At 39.2% G+C, this 17,998-nt stretch overlaps 1 protein-coding gene across 2 annotated transcripts in view; it reads left to right on the top strand.

Moving 5' to 3' along the window:
- Nucleotides 1-17,998, top strand: part of LOC100699459 (collagen alpha-1(XXVIII) chain) — a 36,750-nt gene that overhangs the window by 8,754 nt on the left and 9,998 nt on the right. For both annotated transcript variants that reach the window (XM_005449934.4, XM_005449935.2), the window contains 17 exons: nucleotides 6-50; nucleotides 1,062-1,115; nucleotides 5,613-5,681; nucleotides 5,790-5,858; nucleotides 7,496-7,564; nucleotides 10,152-10,220; nucleotides 11,013-11,081; nucleotides 12,197-12,265; nucleotides 12,842-12,910; nucleotides 13,026-13,097; nucleotides 14,119-14,187; nucleotides 14,275-14,346; nucleotides 14,456-14,524; nucleotides 15,013-15,081; nucleotides 15,608-15,676; nucleotides 16,306-16,374; nucleotides 17,646-17,714. In XM_005449934.4, coding sequence (XP_005449991.1) covers nucleotides 6-50; nucleotides 1,062-1,115; nucleotides 5,613-5,681; nucleotides 5,790-5,858; nucleotides 7,496-7,564; nucleotides 10,152-10,220; nucleotides 11,013-11,081; nucleotides 12,197-12,265; nucleotides 12,842-12,910; nucleotides 13,026-13,097; nucleotides 14,119-14,187; nucleotides 14,275-14,346; nucleotides 14,456-14,524; nucleotides 15,013-15,081; nucleotides 15,608-15,676; nucleotides 16,306-16,374; nucleotides 17,646-17,714 — 1,140 coding nt within the window. The remainder of the gene's footprint in view (nucleotides 1-5; nucleotides 51-1,061; nucleotides 1,116-5,612; nucleotides 5,682-5,789; nucleotides 5,859-7,495; nucleotides 7,565-10,151; nucleotides 10,221-11,012; nucleotides 11,082-12,196; nucleotides 12,266-12,841; nucleotides 12,911-13,025; nucleotides 13,098-14,118; nucleotides 14,188-14,274; nucleotides 14,347-14,455; nucleotides 14,525-15,012; nucleotides 15,082-15,607; nucleotides 15,677-16,305; nucleotides 16,375-17,645; nucleotides 17,715-17,998) is intronic.

The raw sequence follows: 17,998 nt of genomic DNA on the forward strand, positions 1-17,998 counted from the left end.
TACAGGGTCCTGAAGGACCAGTTGGACCAAGAGGAAATCGTGGACTTCAGGTAAATTTTATTTTTTATTTTTCTTGGTACCAAATCAACTGTCAAAACATCCCACAATGCACTTAAGAATGATAAAAAATAGGACAAATTTGTATCATTAAATTGTATAATATTTTTTTAATAGTGACTGTTAGTGGCAGGTACACATCATGTCACGATCTGAGGAGGCAGACCGTGCGGTGGTGTGTGTGTGGACCCAGGTGCGAACACACGAGAGTAGGCTGGAGTAAACTTAACTGAAAGCGAGCCTTTATTGTGGCTGGTGACAAGAAGTGCGAACAAGGCAGAAACGCAGTGATAAACTAAACTATAACTAAACTGGGAAAATGATACTAGGAAAAGCTATGAAGACACGGGAAACCATAACTATAGATACAGAGACTGGCTGTGACAACATAGAGGGTGGAAACACAGACGACGCGACACAGACTGCATGAAACACAGAGACTAAATACACATGAGGGATGATCAGGGGAAGTGGCCACACATGGGAGCACAGCTGACACACATGAACCTAACGACAGGACAGGATAAGTGAAACTAAATACACTGACATTGAATATAGACTTTCAAAGTAAAACAGGAAACATGGAGATTAGACATGGAGATAAAACATGACATGAACTTAACATAACTGCATAGACAAGAAACGTAGACGCAGAAACCAGGGAGACTGAGTGCAGGGGGAGATGACATAAGGGAACAAGACTAAATTGCAATCTAGAAATAAACAAGGTGAACTAAGCTAAGGCACAAAAGAATACAAAAGATGCATAAACTCAAACACTGGGTCGCTCGACCCAGGACCATGACACATCAACAGGTGTAGCCTGATCCATACAGCCTTAGCATGTTGTTGTTCAGGTCAGTAGGACACCAGGACAGTATTTTTATTTCAAAGATGTCGGTCTATGTTATCCATAATTAATTTACATTAACTTAATATACTACTTCAGTCTACTACTTATATATACAGTAAGTGTGTCACTCACAAACTCATTTAACTTTTAGGGCTTATCCGGCCCACCTGGTGATACTGGACCTGAAGGTGTGATGGGCAAAAAAGTAAGTACTCCTCTGTCTCACTGAAGCCAATTGCAGTGGTTGACATGCTTTAAACTTCTATCTAAAATACTGATATTATGTAGTGTAGTGTATCCTCGGTTCGCATAATGGATAGAGATTTGTTTGCTTTTACTTTCTTTCCATCTTTTTTACCCACTTCCTGTTTGCAATATTATTTGCAATTTTTTGCCAACATCATCAAATCTCAACAACAGTTATGCAAAGTGCTTTATATTGTAAGGTAAAGACTCTACAATAATACTGAGAAAACTCCCCCTATGAGCAATCATTTGGCAAAAGTGGGAAGGAAGAACCCCCTTTTAACAGGAAGAAACCTCCAGCAGAGCCAGGCTCAGGGAAGGGGAGCCATCTGCCGTGTCCAGCTGGAAGTGGGGAGATGGGGACAGGACAAAAGACATATTGTTGAAGGGAGCCAGACTTTAATAATAACTAATGATTAAATACAAAGTGGTGTATGAACATATAGAGGGTTAAAGAGGTGAGTAAAGGAGAAACAATCATTGCATCAGGGAAAGCCTCCAGCAGCCTAGGACTAATGCACCGTAACTAAAGGAGGATTCTGTGTGATCTGATCCAGCCCTAACTATAAGCTTTATCAAAAGCATAGATGAGAGTACTTGAATGAAGAAGTTTGAATGGGTGAAGGAGGTAAGTTGTATAAAGTGCTCTGAGTTCTCAGACAGAGTAGAAAAGTGCTATGTAAGAATCAGTCCATTTACCATTTACCTCACCTTATCCAGCCCTAACTAAACTTGATTACAAAGGAAAATTTTAAGCCTTATCTTAAAGGTAAACAGGCTGTCTCGTGGGAGTTTGGCCCACAGAAGAGAGATGCTAGACATAACACGGAGCCAATGAAGGGAAACCAGTATGGGAGAAATAGGCTCTCTCTTTCTAGTCCCTGTAAGTACTCTTACTGCAGCATTTAAGATCAACTGAGGGCTTTTCAATGAATTGTTAGGATATTCTGATAGTCCAGCCTACATTTAATGTATTAACTTGTTTGTCAGGATTATTGGCTATTCAGAGTAAGTATCTGGTTAGACACCAGGATTTTTAGGGCCCAGTACAATAACCTCATCTAATTTTTTTAAGCAGAAAATAAGAGGTCATCCAGGTCTTTACGACATTGCTGCAGTTTAACTAATAGGTGTGTTTCATGGCTACATAAAGCTGGGTATCATCTGCATAGAAATGATGGTTGGCTCGTAGCAATGGAAGAAAAAGAGAGGAGTGGCTCAGAATTAAACAAACACTTTACAAAAATTATACCAAACAGCTGACGGACAACAAAATACATCAGCATAATCATTTCCAACACTCTGGAGGACAGCGAGTAGAATTTGGAGCTCTCTAGGAACACACTGACTGGTGCTTTGACGCTATAATCATAAAGAAGGCCCAGAGTTCCTCTTCCCCAGCCAAGAACAAGACGCCGTCCTCCAAGAGAAGTTGCCTGACAGACTCCCTCGAAACAACATCACTGCCTAGTAAAGACTTCCTGGACTAAACTGATAGCAAATTGTCCAGTTTCGACGTGAGGTTGTCTCTGGTCAAAATTCTACTCCTGGAATTTCAATACCTAAGGGAAATTTTGGAATTCAGCCAGCAGCAGGTGGAAACACTTGTTGCTGAAAATGCCTCGCTACGGGACTTGGTCAGTTCTCTAACTGAGAAAGTGACCCAGCTTAGTGAAGAAAATAAAAAAATAAAAGAGACTGTTATCAATCTCCAGGCCCATAGCATGAGAGATAACTTGGTGTTTTCAAGCATCCCAGAGTCTGATGAGAGGGGACGTGAAAGGAGCAGACTTTAGCCTAAACAACCAGTTCACACTAGAGATCCTGGAGTGACACAAGGTCCTGTTCCCAGTTCGACACAGCTTTATTAAGAAGGGCTCCCATGCTGTCCCGTGATGTGGCCAGACAGCTCTACCGCAACCACTGCAGGGTTGTATTAATGCCCCTCCAGCATGGTTGTGGTTATCCAAAATAAGAAATCCTAATAAAGTTCTAAAAAAATATCACTATCAAGTGGACAATTATAACAAATGCCGTAATGGTCCACTTGTGAAAGTAAATCTGTTTGGTAATTTTTGGCCTTCAGACAGCAGTTCTGATTGCTACAGTGCTGGAGGACAGGAGGAAGAAGAAAAAAACAACAACAAATGAAACTGTATGCTATCCCATCGAATGATACTGCTAATGGGAAGGATGTATAATATACGTAGAACTGGGCCTAGCGTGGAACCACTGGAACTTCATAAATAACCTCATTGTATGAAGAAGACTCATTTGAACATGAATAAGTTGGCAAGTAGTCCGAAAGAGGGTTGTTAACAGTCATTATGTGCACCAGCAAAAGTCAGGTCAAAGTTCAACGATCTCGAACTGTAGATGCAAACCCACTTTGGCTAATACATCTCCAAATGGATACAGTAGATTTAAGTCATTTTAAGGTGGCTGGATTTAAAGTCACAGAATTCATGTGAAATAAAGGGTTAATGTGTTTTATTTATTGCTTTAAAAAAAAAATAATAATAATTTCTTGTTACACACAAAAAAAGTGTTGATTTTCTTACTCTTCCAGATCTGCAATAAGTTGACCACTAACTGACAGGTTTAGCCAGAAGGCAAAAATTAATGTGAAGACAGAAACAGTCTATAAGTAAGAGCAGAAAACAAATGTTTGAAAAACGTAGCACAGGGAAATTAAAAATTAAGTAAAAAAGTGGGGAAAGTACTTAAGAAAAAGAAATGAAATAAAATAGTTGGATGGCCCAATGAAAAAACTGATGAGAGTAAAATTTTTCCAAAAAGCACCAGCATCACTGGTTGAGTTGAAGCGTAACACACCTGTGCAGGTACACCTATACCCATGCAGGTGTACCTGTCAATTAAAGCAACCATGGATACACCTACAATTTCACTTTAAGCCTGTATCCAAATGGTTAATTAAAGCAGTAGTACAGTTGAAGCCAAAATAGTTTTTGTGCCATACTCTAAATAAGGTTTTTAATGTTGTAACGTTGGACATTTTAACTGGTGAGTCTATGCGGACTGACTCACTTTCAGAGCCACCTTAAGCGGCTTTAGAGGAACTTTATTTTTGAGCAATCAAGCCAGTCCCTATTTTTGTTTGATTGTTGTATAGAGAATAAAGCATTTTTTACATTTAAGATAGGTGCATCTGATTATGGCAGCCTTTTCACTCCACCTTCCACTGTGGCCCCTGTGGAAGAGCTATAAGCTCATTTGATTTTCAACAAGGCTGCACTACATGTCTTTAGAACTTGTTCTGAGAGTACAAAAGGAAGACATAAAGGAGACATAAATCAGACATTCCTTTATATGTGAGGGAATTCTCTCTCAGCCAGAGACTGGCCTTTCCCCTTCTCCAGCCACAAAGCATTCATCAAAGGTGACCCAAAATCTTAAAACCAGATGTATATCTGAAGGGTATACTTTCTTTCTTTTTTTTTTAGTTGGATACATAAAGTCCTCTAAAGTCTGCTTTGGGTTAAGTCTTACATAGCTGTATCAAAGGAGCCTCCAATAATTCTGGTACCTGTGGAGTAGTAGTGGTGAAACATGAAACGCTTTGCTGCATATGGAAGAATGTGACATAAATAAAGTGTTTGCCCTGATCGTCAGATGCAAAATATCACACACACAACATTGACATTTAAAATGCAATTTGATTAACTTCATCCAGTGCCGGCATAAATAACATCACAAATGTCAAGTAGCTCTACTAACTGATAACACTGATTCAATGACTATACATTTGAACCCTTTTATTGTGAGTTATGATCCGTCCCTGCTGGAACATTGGAAAGCCCTCTGAAGTAGCTCATCTGTTATTACCTTGTCAGCTTATTTGTCTGTTCCCACTTTTTAAGCCCCCAGTCCCGTGTTATACCTGCCAATTCTGCCATAAGCACACACTCCCCCACCAAGTGTTCCCTCCTTAATTATTTTGGAAGAATGTTCATGTTGATAGTCTGGCTGTCATCCTATATCACCTGAATGTCAGACTAATGTCTGGCATTAAACATTGTCCCAACTTGCTTGAAAGGGGAACCAAAGAAAAAAACTCTACTGGTATGCGCCTGCTAACATTTCTACACCCTCTTCACGCCTCTTGCTCGCCCTCCTGTTGCACAGGAAAGCTGTGATTTATGACCTCTGCGTGAATAATTGCATTCTTTAACAATAAAGCTAAAGGAATGAAGGAACACCGTAGTACTAAATCCCCTTTAAAAACAGCTGAGAATGAGAGGAAGCAGATCATGTATGTTTATGTGGGTGTGGGAAAGAAAGTCAGTCATTTTAGATTTGTTTTTCTAGTTTTTGTCGTTTCAGAACCTGGGGAGCCTTGCTGATGTTTACTCAAGATTTCGATTAACACAACTGTACGTGCAACTGTTTATGCGTCTTTGTATCCACAAGTCTGTCCCTGCTTGTCTTTTTATAGGGGGAAAGGGGACTTCCTGGGCCACCTGGAATCCAAGGGGAACAAGGGATTGGCCTTCCGGGACCCAAGGTAAAGTCTGCTACCCTATTCTTTTGGAAAATTAAGTCACGAAGGCATAATAATCCACCTGACTCTCACCCTGTGTGAGCACTCCTCTCACTATCTTGCACTCTGCAGGGTGATATTGGTTTCCAGGGGCAACCAGGGCCTCCAGGTCCTCCAGGAATTGGTGAGCCTGGACCACCGGTGAGAGAAACTAGCAACTCACACTTCACATTAGCATTGTAGATGATGGCAATGTAATGTTAAAATGCCAAATGTACAATGTAATGGCTATGGAGTAATAATGTCTAGGGGGTACTTAAACTTCTGGATAAATAAATAAATAAAATGCGAGAAGATAGCATTTTTCGCTATTGGTGCCTTCTCCCAGGCAGCTAAAATAGTGAATGGTGAAACAACCCGAGTAACTATGGAAACTAGCTTGCAAAAGTGGAAGAGCGCTGTTTTTGGACAAGGCAAAGGAGGCAGAAACAAGAGTAAACCTTGAAAGATGTAAAAATTTGTTGAGTGGACATTAAATGAAGACCATTATGAGTATGTTTAGGAAGAAAATACCTCTTAGACACATATAGTTTTGCTTCAGTAGTGTATTAAATAGTTTAAAAAGTGACCTATTTCTGTATAAACGTGAATGATAGAATCGTTTGACATGTAAAGAAGTGACAGAAGAAAATATGAACAGCCATGCAGAGAAATTACATTTTACCTGGAGAGACAATCTAACTTACATTAATTGTACCTTTGTGATCGGTGTGACTAAAACTCAAAGCAAATTACTTGACAGCTGGGATATCTCTCACTTTTTCTCTTGCCATGTTTTGCACCCTGCATAGGCATTGCAACTTTAGAACAATAATTGCTGAGGGAATAATGTATCTTTTGTGCAATATGTTGACCATTTTCTTATAGATTTTGTTACTCACTGTGTTTGTGGACAAATGTCTTTAGCCATACAGAATGCGGGTATGTGGTCAGGCGCTGATTTGAGGAATACTTGATCTGGTAATATCAATCTGTCATGTTAATTTAATTACGAGAACCCAAAATCATGATTGAGATTCAAATTTTATTAATTTTGCGGCCCTAGCTTTGTGTTTTCAGGATACCTAAAACAACAACAACTGCTTGGAGATTTTCTCTCTATAGATAACTAATGCTAACATTGTGAGCTGGTTTTAAAAGTCTTATATTTCAGGGTTTTCAATAATATTTTTTACCATCAACAGTTTTTATTAAATGTAACAAATACTCACGAGAGCTAGGTACACATAATATCTAATTCAAGTTTTAAACTTCTGTTGCAGGTAAATGATGGCTCATGCTGAGAAATATTTGGTTATTGTCATCCTGTGTTTGCACCAAAGTACAACTGAAACTCAATAAAAGTAATTTAAAAAATGAAAATATGAAAGAAAAACAATAAAAATCTTAATTTTGACATTTGGCAACACATGGAACACCAACCTCAGTCTCCTGTCTCTTGTCTCTCAGCCATCCAATAAAACCTAAAATATATGTGAACCTTGCCACTCTATAAACTACTACACCTGAGTTTTAAAAAAGCTTTCTGGCAAAAGTCCCTGAAGGCAAACCTTCCCCTCTGTGATCCCCCCTCACTGTTTAAGGATCTATTGCTAATACCTTGGCCAGATGAGAACATTCAGCGGGGATTAGATCCGGTTTGTCACCACACCTTAGACAAGAGACAAAAAAGCAACAGAAGGAAATGTTGACATCCAAGCAGGGACATTACATTTTACCTTCAGAGACAACCTAGTTTGCATGTGAGACATCTTTTCAGTTTCCTTTGTTTTACTCAGGGACCTCAAGGACCACAGGGAGTCCAGGGAGAGAGAGGGCTGATAGGAGAAGGTCTGCCTGGACCAAAGGTGAGTTAGCGTTCATGCTTTTTAAGTCTGACATTTTTCATGTAAGAAACCAGCCAGGGAAACTCTTTTAACCCCTTTGACCCTGTTTAAGGCATTCATGCATTTCGTATCTACAAACTGACTTACACAAAGATCCATCTGGGCTCCAGATTCCAGAATGTAATGACAGGAAATTGATGATGTGTAGGATTACAAGACATGATAACTCAACACAAAAGTTCCATAAATTAACAGTGTGGTATGGCTCTCATTACCTTGTGCTGTGATCTAGTCCGTTGATCGTATCCAGCACAGGCATGAGAACATCTCCACATAAAGCAGAAGTTTCAGAGATGGTTCAAGAAAAAAGCCAGGGCATCGTGTCAGTGACTCACTGAGAGAGGAAATAAAGAGTCTTTTCCTATGTCTGTGTTTTCTCAAGGCCATCAGGCACACATTCATATATGCACACTCAGTGTCTTTTAAGCACAAGTGCACATGTGGATATATACTTTCTCTCATGTTTTTTTTGTTTTCCAAAGCAATTTCCACATGAGAGATATCTTTGACATTTATAGGCCAAAAAAAATTATTTCATTCAGTATTTGAGGGTGAGAAATTTACTCCTTATACTGTGCAGAAGACTTACACAGCATGTGTTTGTGATGCTTTAATGTTTCCTGCTGTTATTCTTAGTTTTCCCGTCCTTTTTCAGATTGCACACTGTGTTTTGTTTATGGGCTTCTGATTGGCCAGCATTTCTGTATGTTTAGATTTATGCCTCCACCTGTTCCTTTGGCATGATTTTGAATGACAGAGACATTTTTGAAAATGAAAGTGGAAAATTTAAGAGAATTTGAAACATCCAGCAGAGTTATTTTATTCTTTTTAATGTTGAAAAATATTAAAATATTTATCAGACTCAGCCCTTAGATCATTTTAATTTTCTCCCCCAAAAGCTGTATTGATTCCCCAAGCGATTAAAAACAACATAGCTCAACATCAGTGTAATTGCAAAAATGTATCATAGCTGTTGGAAGTGTTCCTTTGTAAAATGTTCATGTTTCCTTTCAAACAGGTGTCGGATCTGTGCATTTGTCACACAGCTCTGTTGTTTTGATAAATGCACACAGCTAAATTAAACATGGTTACTGTAAAAACTTTGTGGCTTTGTTATAAGGCTAACAGAGCAGTTTTGTATCACAGGAACTAGAATTCATGTGAATGTTTCCACTTTAGACTGCTTCAGACTATTATTTGATTTATCACTTGGTGACTTGCCTTGGTGATGGTATCAGCTAGCCCCCCCGACAGGAGAAGGTGGATCCCCCACTGCTCAAGATTGGCCTCAAGGGTGCTTTTTCCCCACTTTTTTTAATGGCGTTCTTGTTCCAAAGCAGCATTCTTCACATGACAAGCCTCGACAGGCTCCAGATTCACAGGAGCTCTGCAGCTTTTTCCACATCATTAGCACCTGAGCTTGTGAGGGATCATAGAGTTACGACAGTAAATCTTTACCTCTTGAGGCTAACATGCAAGAGCGGCATGTTAACCAGTGTACTCCTCTATGCGACATTGTTTCTGTTGTCCTTGGATGTCCTTGGAAGACACAGAAATATTTCCTCAAGGGAAATGGGACTTTTCTGCAGTCTATAAAGTGCAGGACATTATGCAGCATTTTTTTCATTTTACTGACTGTCATCCTGTATTACTCTTCTAATCCCTCACTGAATTTTTCCTCCTGCTCTTTCTCTTTGTGTAATACTTATATCTCCTCTAGGCACCTTTTGAAATACATGAAATACCACAATATTCCTATATAGCATATAGCATGGCTACTTCTGCTTTCCGTAGAAGAAACAGAAACTGTGTGCAAGTTTGGATCTTTCCGGCCACTTCTGATGAGCAAGTTACACTCTTCTATGAGTAACTGACATAAATCAAACTGAACATTTAAAATAACAATAAGCTTTTTGCTAAACCAGACATCACAACAAGCCATGAAGCTAACTGAGAAATGGCTCGTAATGCACACTACTGCAATGGCAGCTTTTCAGTTACAAAGCCATCATGCTCTGTAATAAGTAAAGATGTCTTTAAAGTCAGATTAAAAAGTCGAAATAATTTACCGTGAATGAAAAGCAAGACATGCTGTGGTGGTTAACACATTTGCTTTACATATTAAAGATCCCCAGTCTGACACTGGGAGGATAAATAATCCAGCCTTGGGTGGGTGGGTGGGGTTATAAACCAGTGTATTCTTAGTGCGGGGCCCAGGCCTGTAGAAATGGGAGTGTTGTGTCAGGAAGGGCATCTGGTACAAAAACTGTGCCAAATCAAATATGTGGATCCATCTGCTGTGGTGAAACCTCGGGGAATGAGGAAGCAGCTGAAAGATGATACATTGGTTAAACTAAAACTCCTGTTTGGCTTCAAAGTCGTGTTTTACACCGTGTGAGTCCTTTTGGAAAATAACATCTGTATTTTAACTAATATCATATTATTCTAACTTTTATACTTATTTTTCTGCTCCTATTTTGCCATTATTTTCATAAATCTTACTATTTCAAGAGTCAATTTGCAGTAACTTCTCTGTCCGTCTTGGCAGGGAGAGCGAGGCTTGGAGGGGCCACGGGGGCCCAGAGGACAACCGGGTGCTGGAATCAAAGGAGACAAGGTGGAGTTTAAAGAGGCTGTAACTAAGGCGCCTGCTGAAAAGCCTTCACACAGCCATGAAGAGAAAGCCGGAGTCCTGTTGTGAAGAAGGCCATAAGTTGGCAGAGCCACGGATGAATGCATTCAGTGCAGTGTTATGTAGGAGGTCACAGTCCGCAGATGATGAATCAAGGTCAAAGCATATAGTGTAGGAGGAGCGCAGTTTCACGGCTTGTGCTGATGAATGTAGAAAAGTTAGCCTGCAGTCAGGTACAGTCAGACATAGACATAAAGGTAAAGGTTTGTCTTTCAGGATGTGTTTGTAGAGCTTCACAGCCATCTGGCAGTATTTTAGCTCACAGACTTACAGACAAAGAAAGGCTGAGTTGATTTTTAGTTATGTAATTCTTTCTGCTCCATGAAAAATAATTTCCCCCCCAAAAAACTTTTTCGTTGTGATTTGCACGGGTGTTCTCGACACTGATCTTGCTGACAGTTTTACTGTGAGCTTTGTAGTGAAGTTCATTGGAGGTAATCGCAACGTTTTCATGGAGTAATGACAAACACCGCCTGCAGGGTTCTCTGCATTACCATCATATATTTGTGATGTGATTATAGCATGTGACAGATAAAAGGAAGTGAGGCAAAGGAGCAGATGTAATCATGTGTGGCCTATATTTTTAATTCATTAAAATGCAGCGCTATAGAATTGTATACAGATGGGTGTTTTCCACATATAATAAATCACATAAGCATTTCAGTGTGAAGCACTGTCAACCTATTAACATTTACATGTTGTTATCTGAACTTGTAGGGGGATTTTGGGCCACCGGGTCTTCCAGGGCTTGTCGGTCTCCCAGGACTAGGCATACAGGGTGAGAAGGCAAGTGTTGGACTCATAATATGATTCCCACAGTGGCTCTAATACATTAATTATGTATGTATCCATATGAAACAGGAAAAAACTGCTATATAATCCATTTATTCAACCAAAGTAACTGTATTCTAATTATCACCTATTTAAGCTGTAACTGTAACTGAAACAGTTACTCAGATTTTGTATTTTAAATACATAACGCCTGTACATGTATTCTGTAACTCCCCAATACTGACCACAGTAAACAATAATTCTGCCAAGATCTTCATATTAGCACGTTCGTTGAGAACAGGTTAGCAATCTGACATTAACATTTAGCTTAAATCATGCTTGTGCCAAAATCAAACACCTTCAAGCTACTAGCATCAGTATTTTTTGCAGACCTACTAATAAATAAAAAGTTATTGCTGCCACTTAAGATATTTTAGTAAACTGTAAAGAAGCATCTGTTTTGAGCTACTTTTTCCCTATTCTTTGATAACAAATGAAAGAAATTATGATTACATGAGATCAGGTGTTACTTTATTAATACAAGCTTTTCATCAACAATCATAATTTAACCAAGATGATACAGAAGTACATAAAAATACATGCTCTGACACCATAACAACAGCTGGAGACTAGTGGAAACTGTTGGCTGCTGGCAGCTTAGCCAAAGAGCTTTTCACTGTCATCAAAACATCAGCTAATTGCTATCAGAACAGGTCTGGTTCTAGTTCACCATTCACTCGCTTGTGGAAGAGAGGGACACAGGTGTGCTCTCACACAGGGCTTTCTGCACAGCTGAATTTATTTAAAGAAAAGTCTTCAAAATAGAACTGAAAAAGTCTCCATTAATCACCTGATTATAGAAAATAAAAAAAACAGCCTATTGGAAATTATAAACTACAAGAAGAAAAACTTTTCATGCTAAACTGTTTTTTATTTTAATATGTGTTTAAACCAGAAACATATATTACACTGAAACAATGAAATTGTTTAAATTTTGTGTTAGAAGAAAAGTTCACCTCCTTCTGATGTCCCAGAAAAAATTCTAATTACTCTGCCTTCAGCAAAAACACTCCCCGTTTACAGATTCCATTCAGGCTTCTTTTAATTACTGCATTTATTCATCCCTGCAGGGCATAGAGGGTCCAAGGGGGCCACCAGGAAGCAGAGGTCCACCAGGAGAGGGCATGCCTGGGCCCAAGGTTTGTGCATATGTTCAAAATCTTAGTGGTAATAACAAGGGGTCAGGATTTCTATGTGGAGGCCACAGAGCTTATAGTTGGAACTGGATTATATGACCCTGAAACATCACATAGTTAAGTGGTATAATGCTTAGCAATGATGACTTAAACTGCAGGATCTGATTAATGATTTGATAGCCATGCAAGCAAGGCTGATACTTTTAGTCATATTTATCTCCACTGTACGTGATCTGCTCTCAGCACTGAAGACAGAAATTAAAGGTTAACCTGCAACTGGAGCGATATATCCACACAGATTATCAAGTGTACAACTGGATGAGGATGTTAAATAAAAGTAAATTGTATGCTAAACTGTCCTGTATTTTAAGCTGTTATGTAAACTTTCATTGCAAGTCTTCCTGGCCTCTTAGCATAAACGCTTTTGTGACCAGGCCTGTACAAAATAATGCCAGCAAGTATATTTTCTTAAAAAATGCGTGGCTCTCTGGTAATAGTCCGCTTAGCAAATATTAACAATACTGGTGTAAGTGTTTTAGTAATTACGACAAGATGTGAAGATGTCATTGCCTAACACAGGGAGACCAAGGGTTTCCAGGTGAAATTGGTGCTACAGGGGAGAGAGGGGCTGGAGACCCTGGAGCTAAGGTGAGTTAGAACCATTTGGTAAAAACTCACATCAGCAGCAGTTATCAGTATACATTATTTAAAGTATTAAACATTCCCTCCATAAACTCATACAGAGCCACCAATCTGTCCTCAGGGTGAACCAGGATCATCAGGAATGCCAGGTTTGCCTGGGCTTCCAGGGGAGGATGGAGCCCCTGGACAGAAGGTAGTTTGAAGATGTTTTAACCTGAGCAAACGCAAAATGCAGTTTTTAAGTGATCATTTTATTTATTATGGGAAAAACCTATCTAAATCTATCTTGCTCTACGTGGCAATTAAATTTTCTGTTGTATCAAAAAAATCACTTAAGTAAAACCTGTCTGATCAAGTGAAGTAGGCTAAAAGGTCTCAAGAACCAATGCAGCATCCCATGATATAGAGAAATTTTCTAAAGATACTTGACATCTATCAGTTTGGGAAGGATTATAAATCCATTTCTAAGGCTTTAAGCCTCTCAAGGCAGGCGTTGCAGATTTGCAACAGTTAAAACACTAACAACCTGATTACCCCACATACATATTTTATGAGTGGGGTTTTTTTTTTGATAATTTTCCCCAAATATCAGATTTTTCCTGTAACTAAAACTTAATTTGAGCCTGAGAGGGTTAAGCAAACCACATTGAGATCCATTATGAACAATGGTACTATGATTGTCTGGGGCTTTGCTGCTTCAGGACCTGGACAACTTGCCTTAATTGATGAAACCATGAATTCTGCTATCTGTGAGAAAATCCTGAAGAGAATGTCCAGCCATCAGTTCATGTCCTGAAGCTCAAGCCCACTTGGCTTACATAGCAGGACAATTATCAAAAACAGACAGGCAAGTCCACTTCTGAATGACTCAAAAACAACCAAATGAAGGTTTTGGGTTTTTGAAAATTCTCCAATTAAAAAGTTTGTGCAAAGAGTGAGCCAAAATTCTTCTGCATTGATATGAAAGCCTTATTGCCGTTTGCTGAATTGCAGCTCTTACTAACAAGGGTGTTACAACCAGTTATTATTTTTTCACATAACTGAACCAGGTAGATTTTTTTCCTTAATAACTGAAACCCAGGTTAGCAATATCTATTATTAAAATTTGTTTGATGATCTAAAATGTGTAAGTATGACAAATATGCAAAAAATTTAAAAAAAACAAAAAAAAAACAGGAAGGGGGCCAAATACTTGCATGCATGTGTGTCTTTAGGGCGAGCCTGGAGCTATTGGCCTAAGGGGGCCAGATGGCGCTCCTGGAATTGGTATCCAAGGTGAAAAGGTAAGAAAGTAATATTCCATATTTCATTTTCCTGCAAGTCAGTAAGTAAGTCAGACCAGTGAGTATATTCCTGATGTGACCTTCAAGGGTGACCAAGGCCAAAGAGGAATCAGAGGCTTGACTGGGCCGCCAGGCATTGCTGGACCCTCAGGACCAAAGGTGAGCAATCATTAGGCCATCATTAACATTTACCTGGAAAGCGATAATGAGAAAATATCCTCTGTAAGTTTTTGGTCTTAACCAGTTTGCATACAATAAACTTTGTCAGGGAGAACCAGGAGCGCAAGGCAGGTTGGGTTTGCCTGGTCCTCCGGGACGCTTCATCACTGGGCCCAAGGTAACAGGTTCAGTTTTACTGAACCATCAGTGTAAGACTGCGGAGATTCTTTATGTTTTCTTCACATTTTCACAAAATATGTGGTAGTTATTTTAGGTTGTTCCAAGACTCTTTGTAGAAAGAAACATTGATTCTCCTGATGTAGGTAAACTTGTTTTTGGAGTTATTGTTATTGTACTACATACATACTCCATTATTGTAGGATCTCTGCTGTGATTTGGCGCTATATAAATAAAACTGAATTGAATTGAATTAGTATGTTTAGTTTGTAGCATTAACCCATTATTAAACAGTATTATCAGTGGTAGAAGTCTTTAATTTGTTTCTAAGTAGCAACAGCACAGTCCTAAAATGTTCTACATTTTATATTGTATATATAGTGTCTATTAAAGTTAACCTTTTTATATTAGATGTACAACATCCATGTTGTACATCTATGTACAACCTTCTGTACTAAGGGCAGCTTTGTTACTAAAAATGTGTTGTAGGGTGATCCTGGTCCAAATGGTCCTCCTGGTCCAGTTGGGGAGACTGGCTATGGACTTCCTGGTCCTAAGGTAAAACTGATATTATTCTTCTCTGGTTGAAAAAAAAATACACATATAAATATGTATTGCATTTCTATTGGGTGCCTGCCTGTAGAAACAAGCATGAGTCAGATTTTCGAAAAAACACATTTAAACATGTTGTGCTGAGTGTGTCCAAATCTGGAAAGAATTAATAATCAAACAAGTAACGAGAGGCAGGTCAGGAAACACATGTGTGTGCTTTCATCATCAAGGCCATTTACAGTCCATCTAGAAAGAACAGAGAATATGTCAAAAATTAGAATGGGAAGCACAACTGTACATCCTGTCATGCTTTCCATACGCTAACATTTGCTGAAAATCTCAGCTAATAAAATGCTACAACCTGTTCTTATGTTTTGCTCAATACTTAATATAAGGGACCAAGCAAAGGAGCAGAGGGCATATGTGTCCATTTATGTGCACATTCCACTTTAGTTTGTTTTGCAAGTCTATAAATCTCTTTGTATCCTTTGTATGAATGAATTATTGATTCATATGTATCTGCCTCCTGTAGGGTGACCGAGGGGATCGAGGCCCTCCAGGTCCATTTGGTCCCAAAGGAGATGGCTATCCTGGCCCCATGGTGAGGAGCTGATTTAGACAATGACATATGTCTCCTCATAAATCTGTACAGCCATACCTTTCATCTGCACACTATATCTAGTCCTCCATCCATCTAGCATTTGTCTTTCCTATGCTACCGCTCAGTTCCAACCCTCTATCAATCAGTGAGACATTTATTACCCAACTTTACAGTAGGTGGCCCTTACACCTGAGTATGTTTCCTTTAACTTAAACCAGAGGGAGATGAAATGAACATGATTTGCATTAAGGGCAGTAAGAATAAAGGTGGTTCCTTAAAAAACACAAGAAAAAATCACTTACTATATCTTACTTTCTCATTGAGGGTTAGATATGAAGATTGATACCAACTGTTTGGTCTGTAAACCAGATGCTTAGCTTAGCTTAGCATAAAGTCCGGGAACAATGAGAAGCAGCTAACCTGGTGCTGTCCAAAGGTAACAAAATCCCCCTGTGGGGCTAACTGTTCCAATTGTTACACATTAAATCCTGTTTTATTGCATTATTTTTTAAAAGCCAGACAATTTCTTATTCAATTTCAAGTATTATACTCTGCTTGTTTCAGAGTACAATATCAACTTACTCTTCTTTCTGGAAAGCCATACTTAAGTTTGTTTTTTGCTTTTTCAGGGTCCTCCTGGGCTGCCTGGACTTCCAGGAGAACCTGGGCCTGAGGGAGTGGGCATTCCTGGACCGAAGGTGAGAACATGGATCCATAAGATGGAACTTTCTAGTGTGCATTTCTTTCAAATGTCAGTGTAAGGTTGGGTCTTTGTTTAAAAAAAGTTGAGAATTATAGTAAGGTTACAGTAGGTTTCCACACTTTCCAGCAGACTTTGTGGTTTGTACAAAGGTCCCAGTATAGTGATGTGTTGGTAATTTACAGGTCTACATAGTCATTTGAAAAATATGTCTACACATTAAAGCTATGTGAAATCAATTCAGTTCCATTTGCAAATCAATTTTATTTATATAGCACCAAATTACAACAACAGTTGATGTGCTTAAAATTGTAAGGTAAAGACAAAACAGTAATGCAGAAAAACCCCAACAATAAGACAAGACGATCGTGGCTCAAGACTTGGGTGTTCGTCTTGTAATCGGAAGGTTGCCGGTTCAAGCCCCGGCTCGGACAGTCTCGGTCGTTGTGTCCTTGGGCAAGGCACTTCACCTACCGCCTACTGGTGTTGGCCAGAGGGGCCGATGGCGCGATATGGCAGCCTCGCCTCTGTCAGTCTGCCCCAGGGCAGCTGTGGCTACAACTGTAGCTTGCCTTCACCAGTGTATGAATGTGAGAGTGAATGAATAGTGGTATTGTAAAGCGCTTTGAGGGGTCCTGAAAAGCGCTATATAAATGCAATCTATTATTGTTATTATTATTATTAATACCCTATCAGCACACACTTGGCAACACTGGGAAGGAAAAACTATGCTAAAGGACCAGCAACAGCACAAACATGAAGAAGAGAAACCCACATTAACAGTTGTTGCTGTTTGTGACGCTGCCCCCAGGTTCAGTATACAGTTATAACATGTAGACATGCGGTCTGCAAAGCTCTTGGTATGCCTGGATCTGTCATACTGTATTGTGATGATAGTTAGTCACTGTTTATAAACATTATGGAATTCATTATTGGTTTGAATGCAAAATTCAATCAATAATGTCCCATGTTTCGAAAAACTTGTAGGATGTAAACCTTATATGACACAGATGGTTCTTTCTGTGAGGTCAGAATTTAAATATTGAGCCAAAGCCATTGTCAAGTCCTAGTAAGATTAATTTCCAAGTTGTGTTTGAATCCGCACTGAAGATAAGTGAGATTATCTCACCATTGAAAGATTTGGTCATTTGTTTAGGAAAGCTAATTAAGGGAAACTAGATTTTAGTCGGTGCACGAGTTTGTTTGACAGATTGTAAATTGCTGTGCTGTCAGTGTTCATCTATCTTTGCTGTGCATCCATCTTTGCAGGGCGATATTGGATTTCGAGGGTTGCCTGGTTTACCAGGACCTCCAGGTGAAGGCCTCCCAGGACCTCTGGTAAATTTAAAACCTTTACATTTTTCAAATCTTTAACCTCTTCTATTTGAAGCAACTCCCTTTTACCTGTTTTGTAATATTATTATTATTTGAAATATTATTATATTATTCTTTCTGTGTGGAGTTTGCATGTTCTCCCCGTGTTTGCGTGGGTTCTCTCCGGGTACTCCGGCTTCCTCCCACCGTCCAAAGACATGCAACTTGTGGGGATAGGTTAATTGGATAATCCAAATTGTCACTAGGTGTGACTGTGTGAGTGAATGTGAGCGTGAATGGTTGTCTGT

Source organism: Oreochromis niloticus, linkage group LG23 (assembly GCF_001858045.2).
Source record: "Oreochromis niloticus isolate F11D_XX linkage group LG23, O_niloticus_UMD_NMBU, whole genome shotgun sequence".
In the NCBI taxonomy this organism is placed as follows: Eukaryota; Metazoa; Chordata; class Actinopteri; order Cichliformes; family Cichlidae; genus Oreochromis; species Oreochromis niloticus.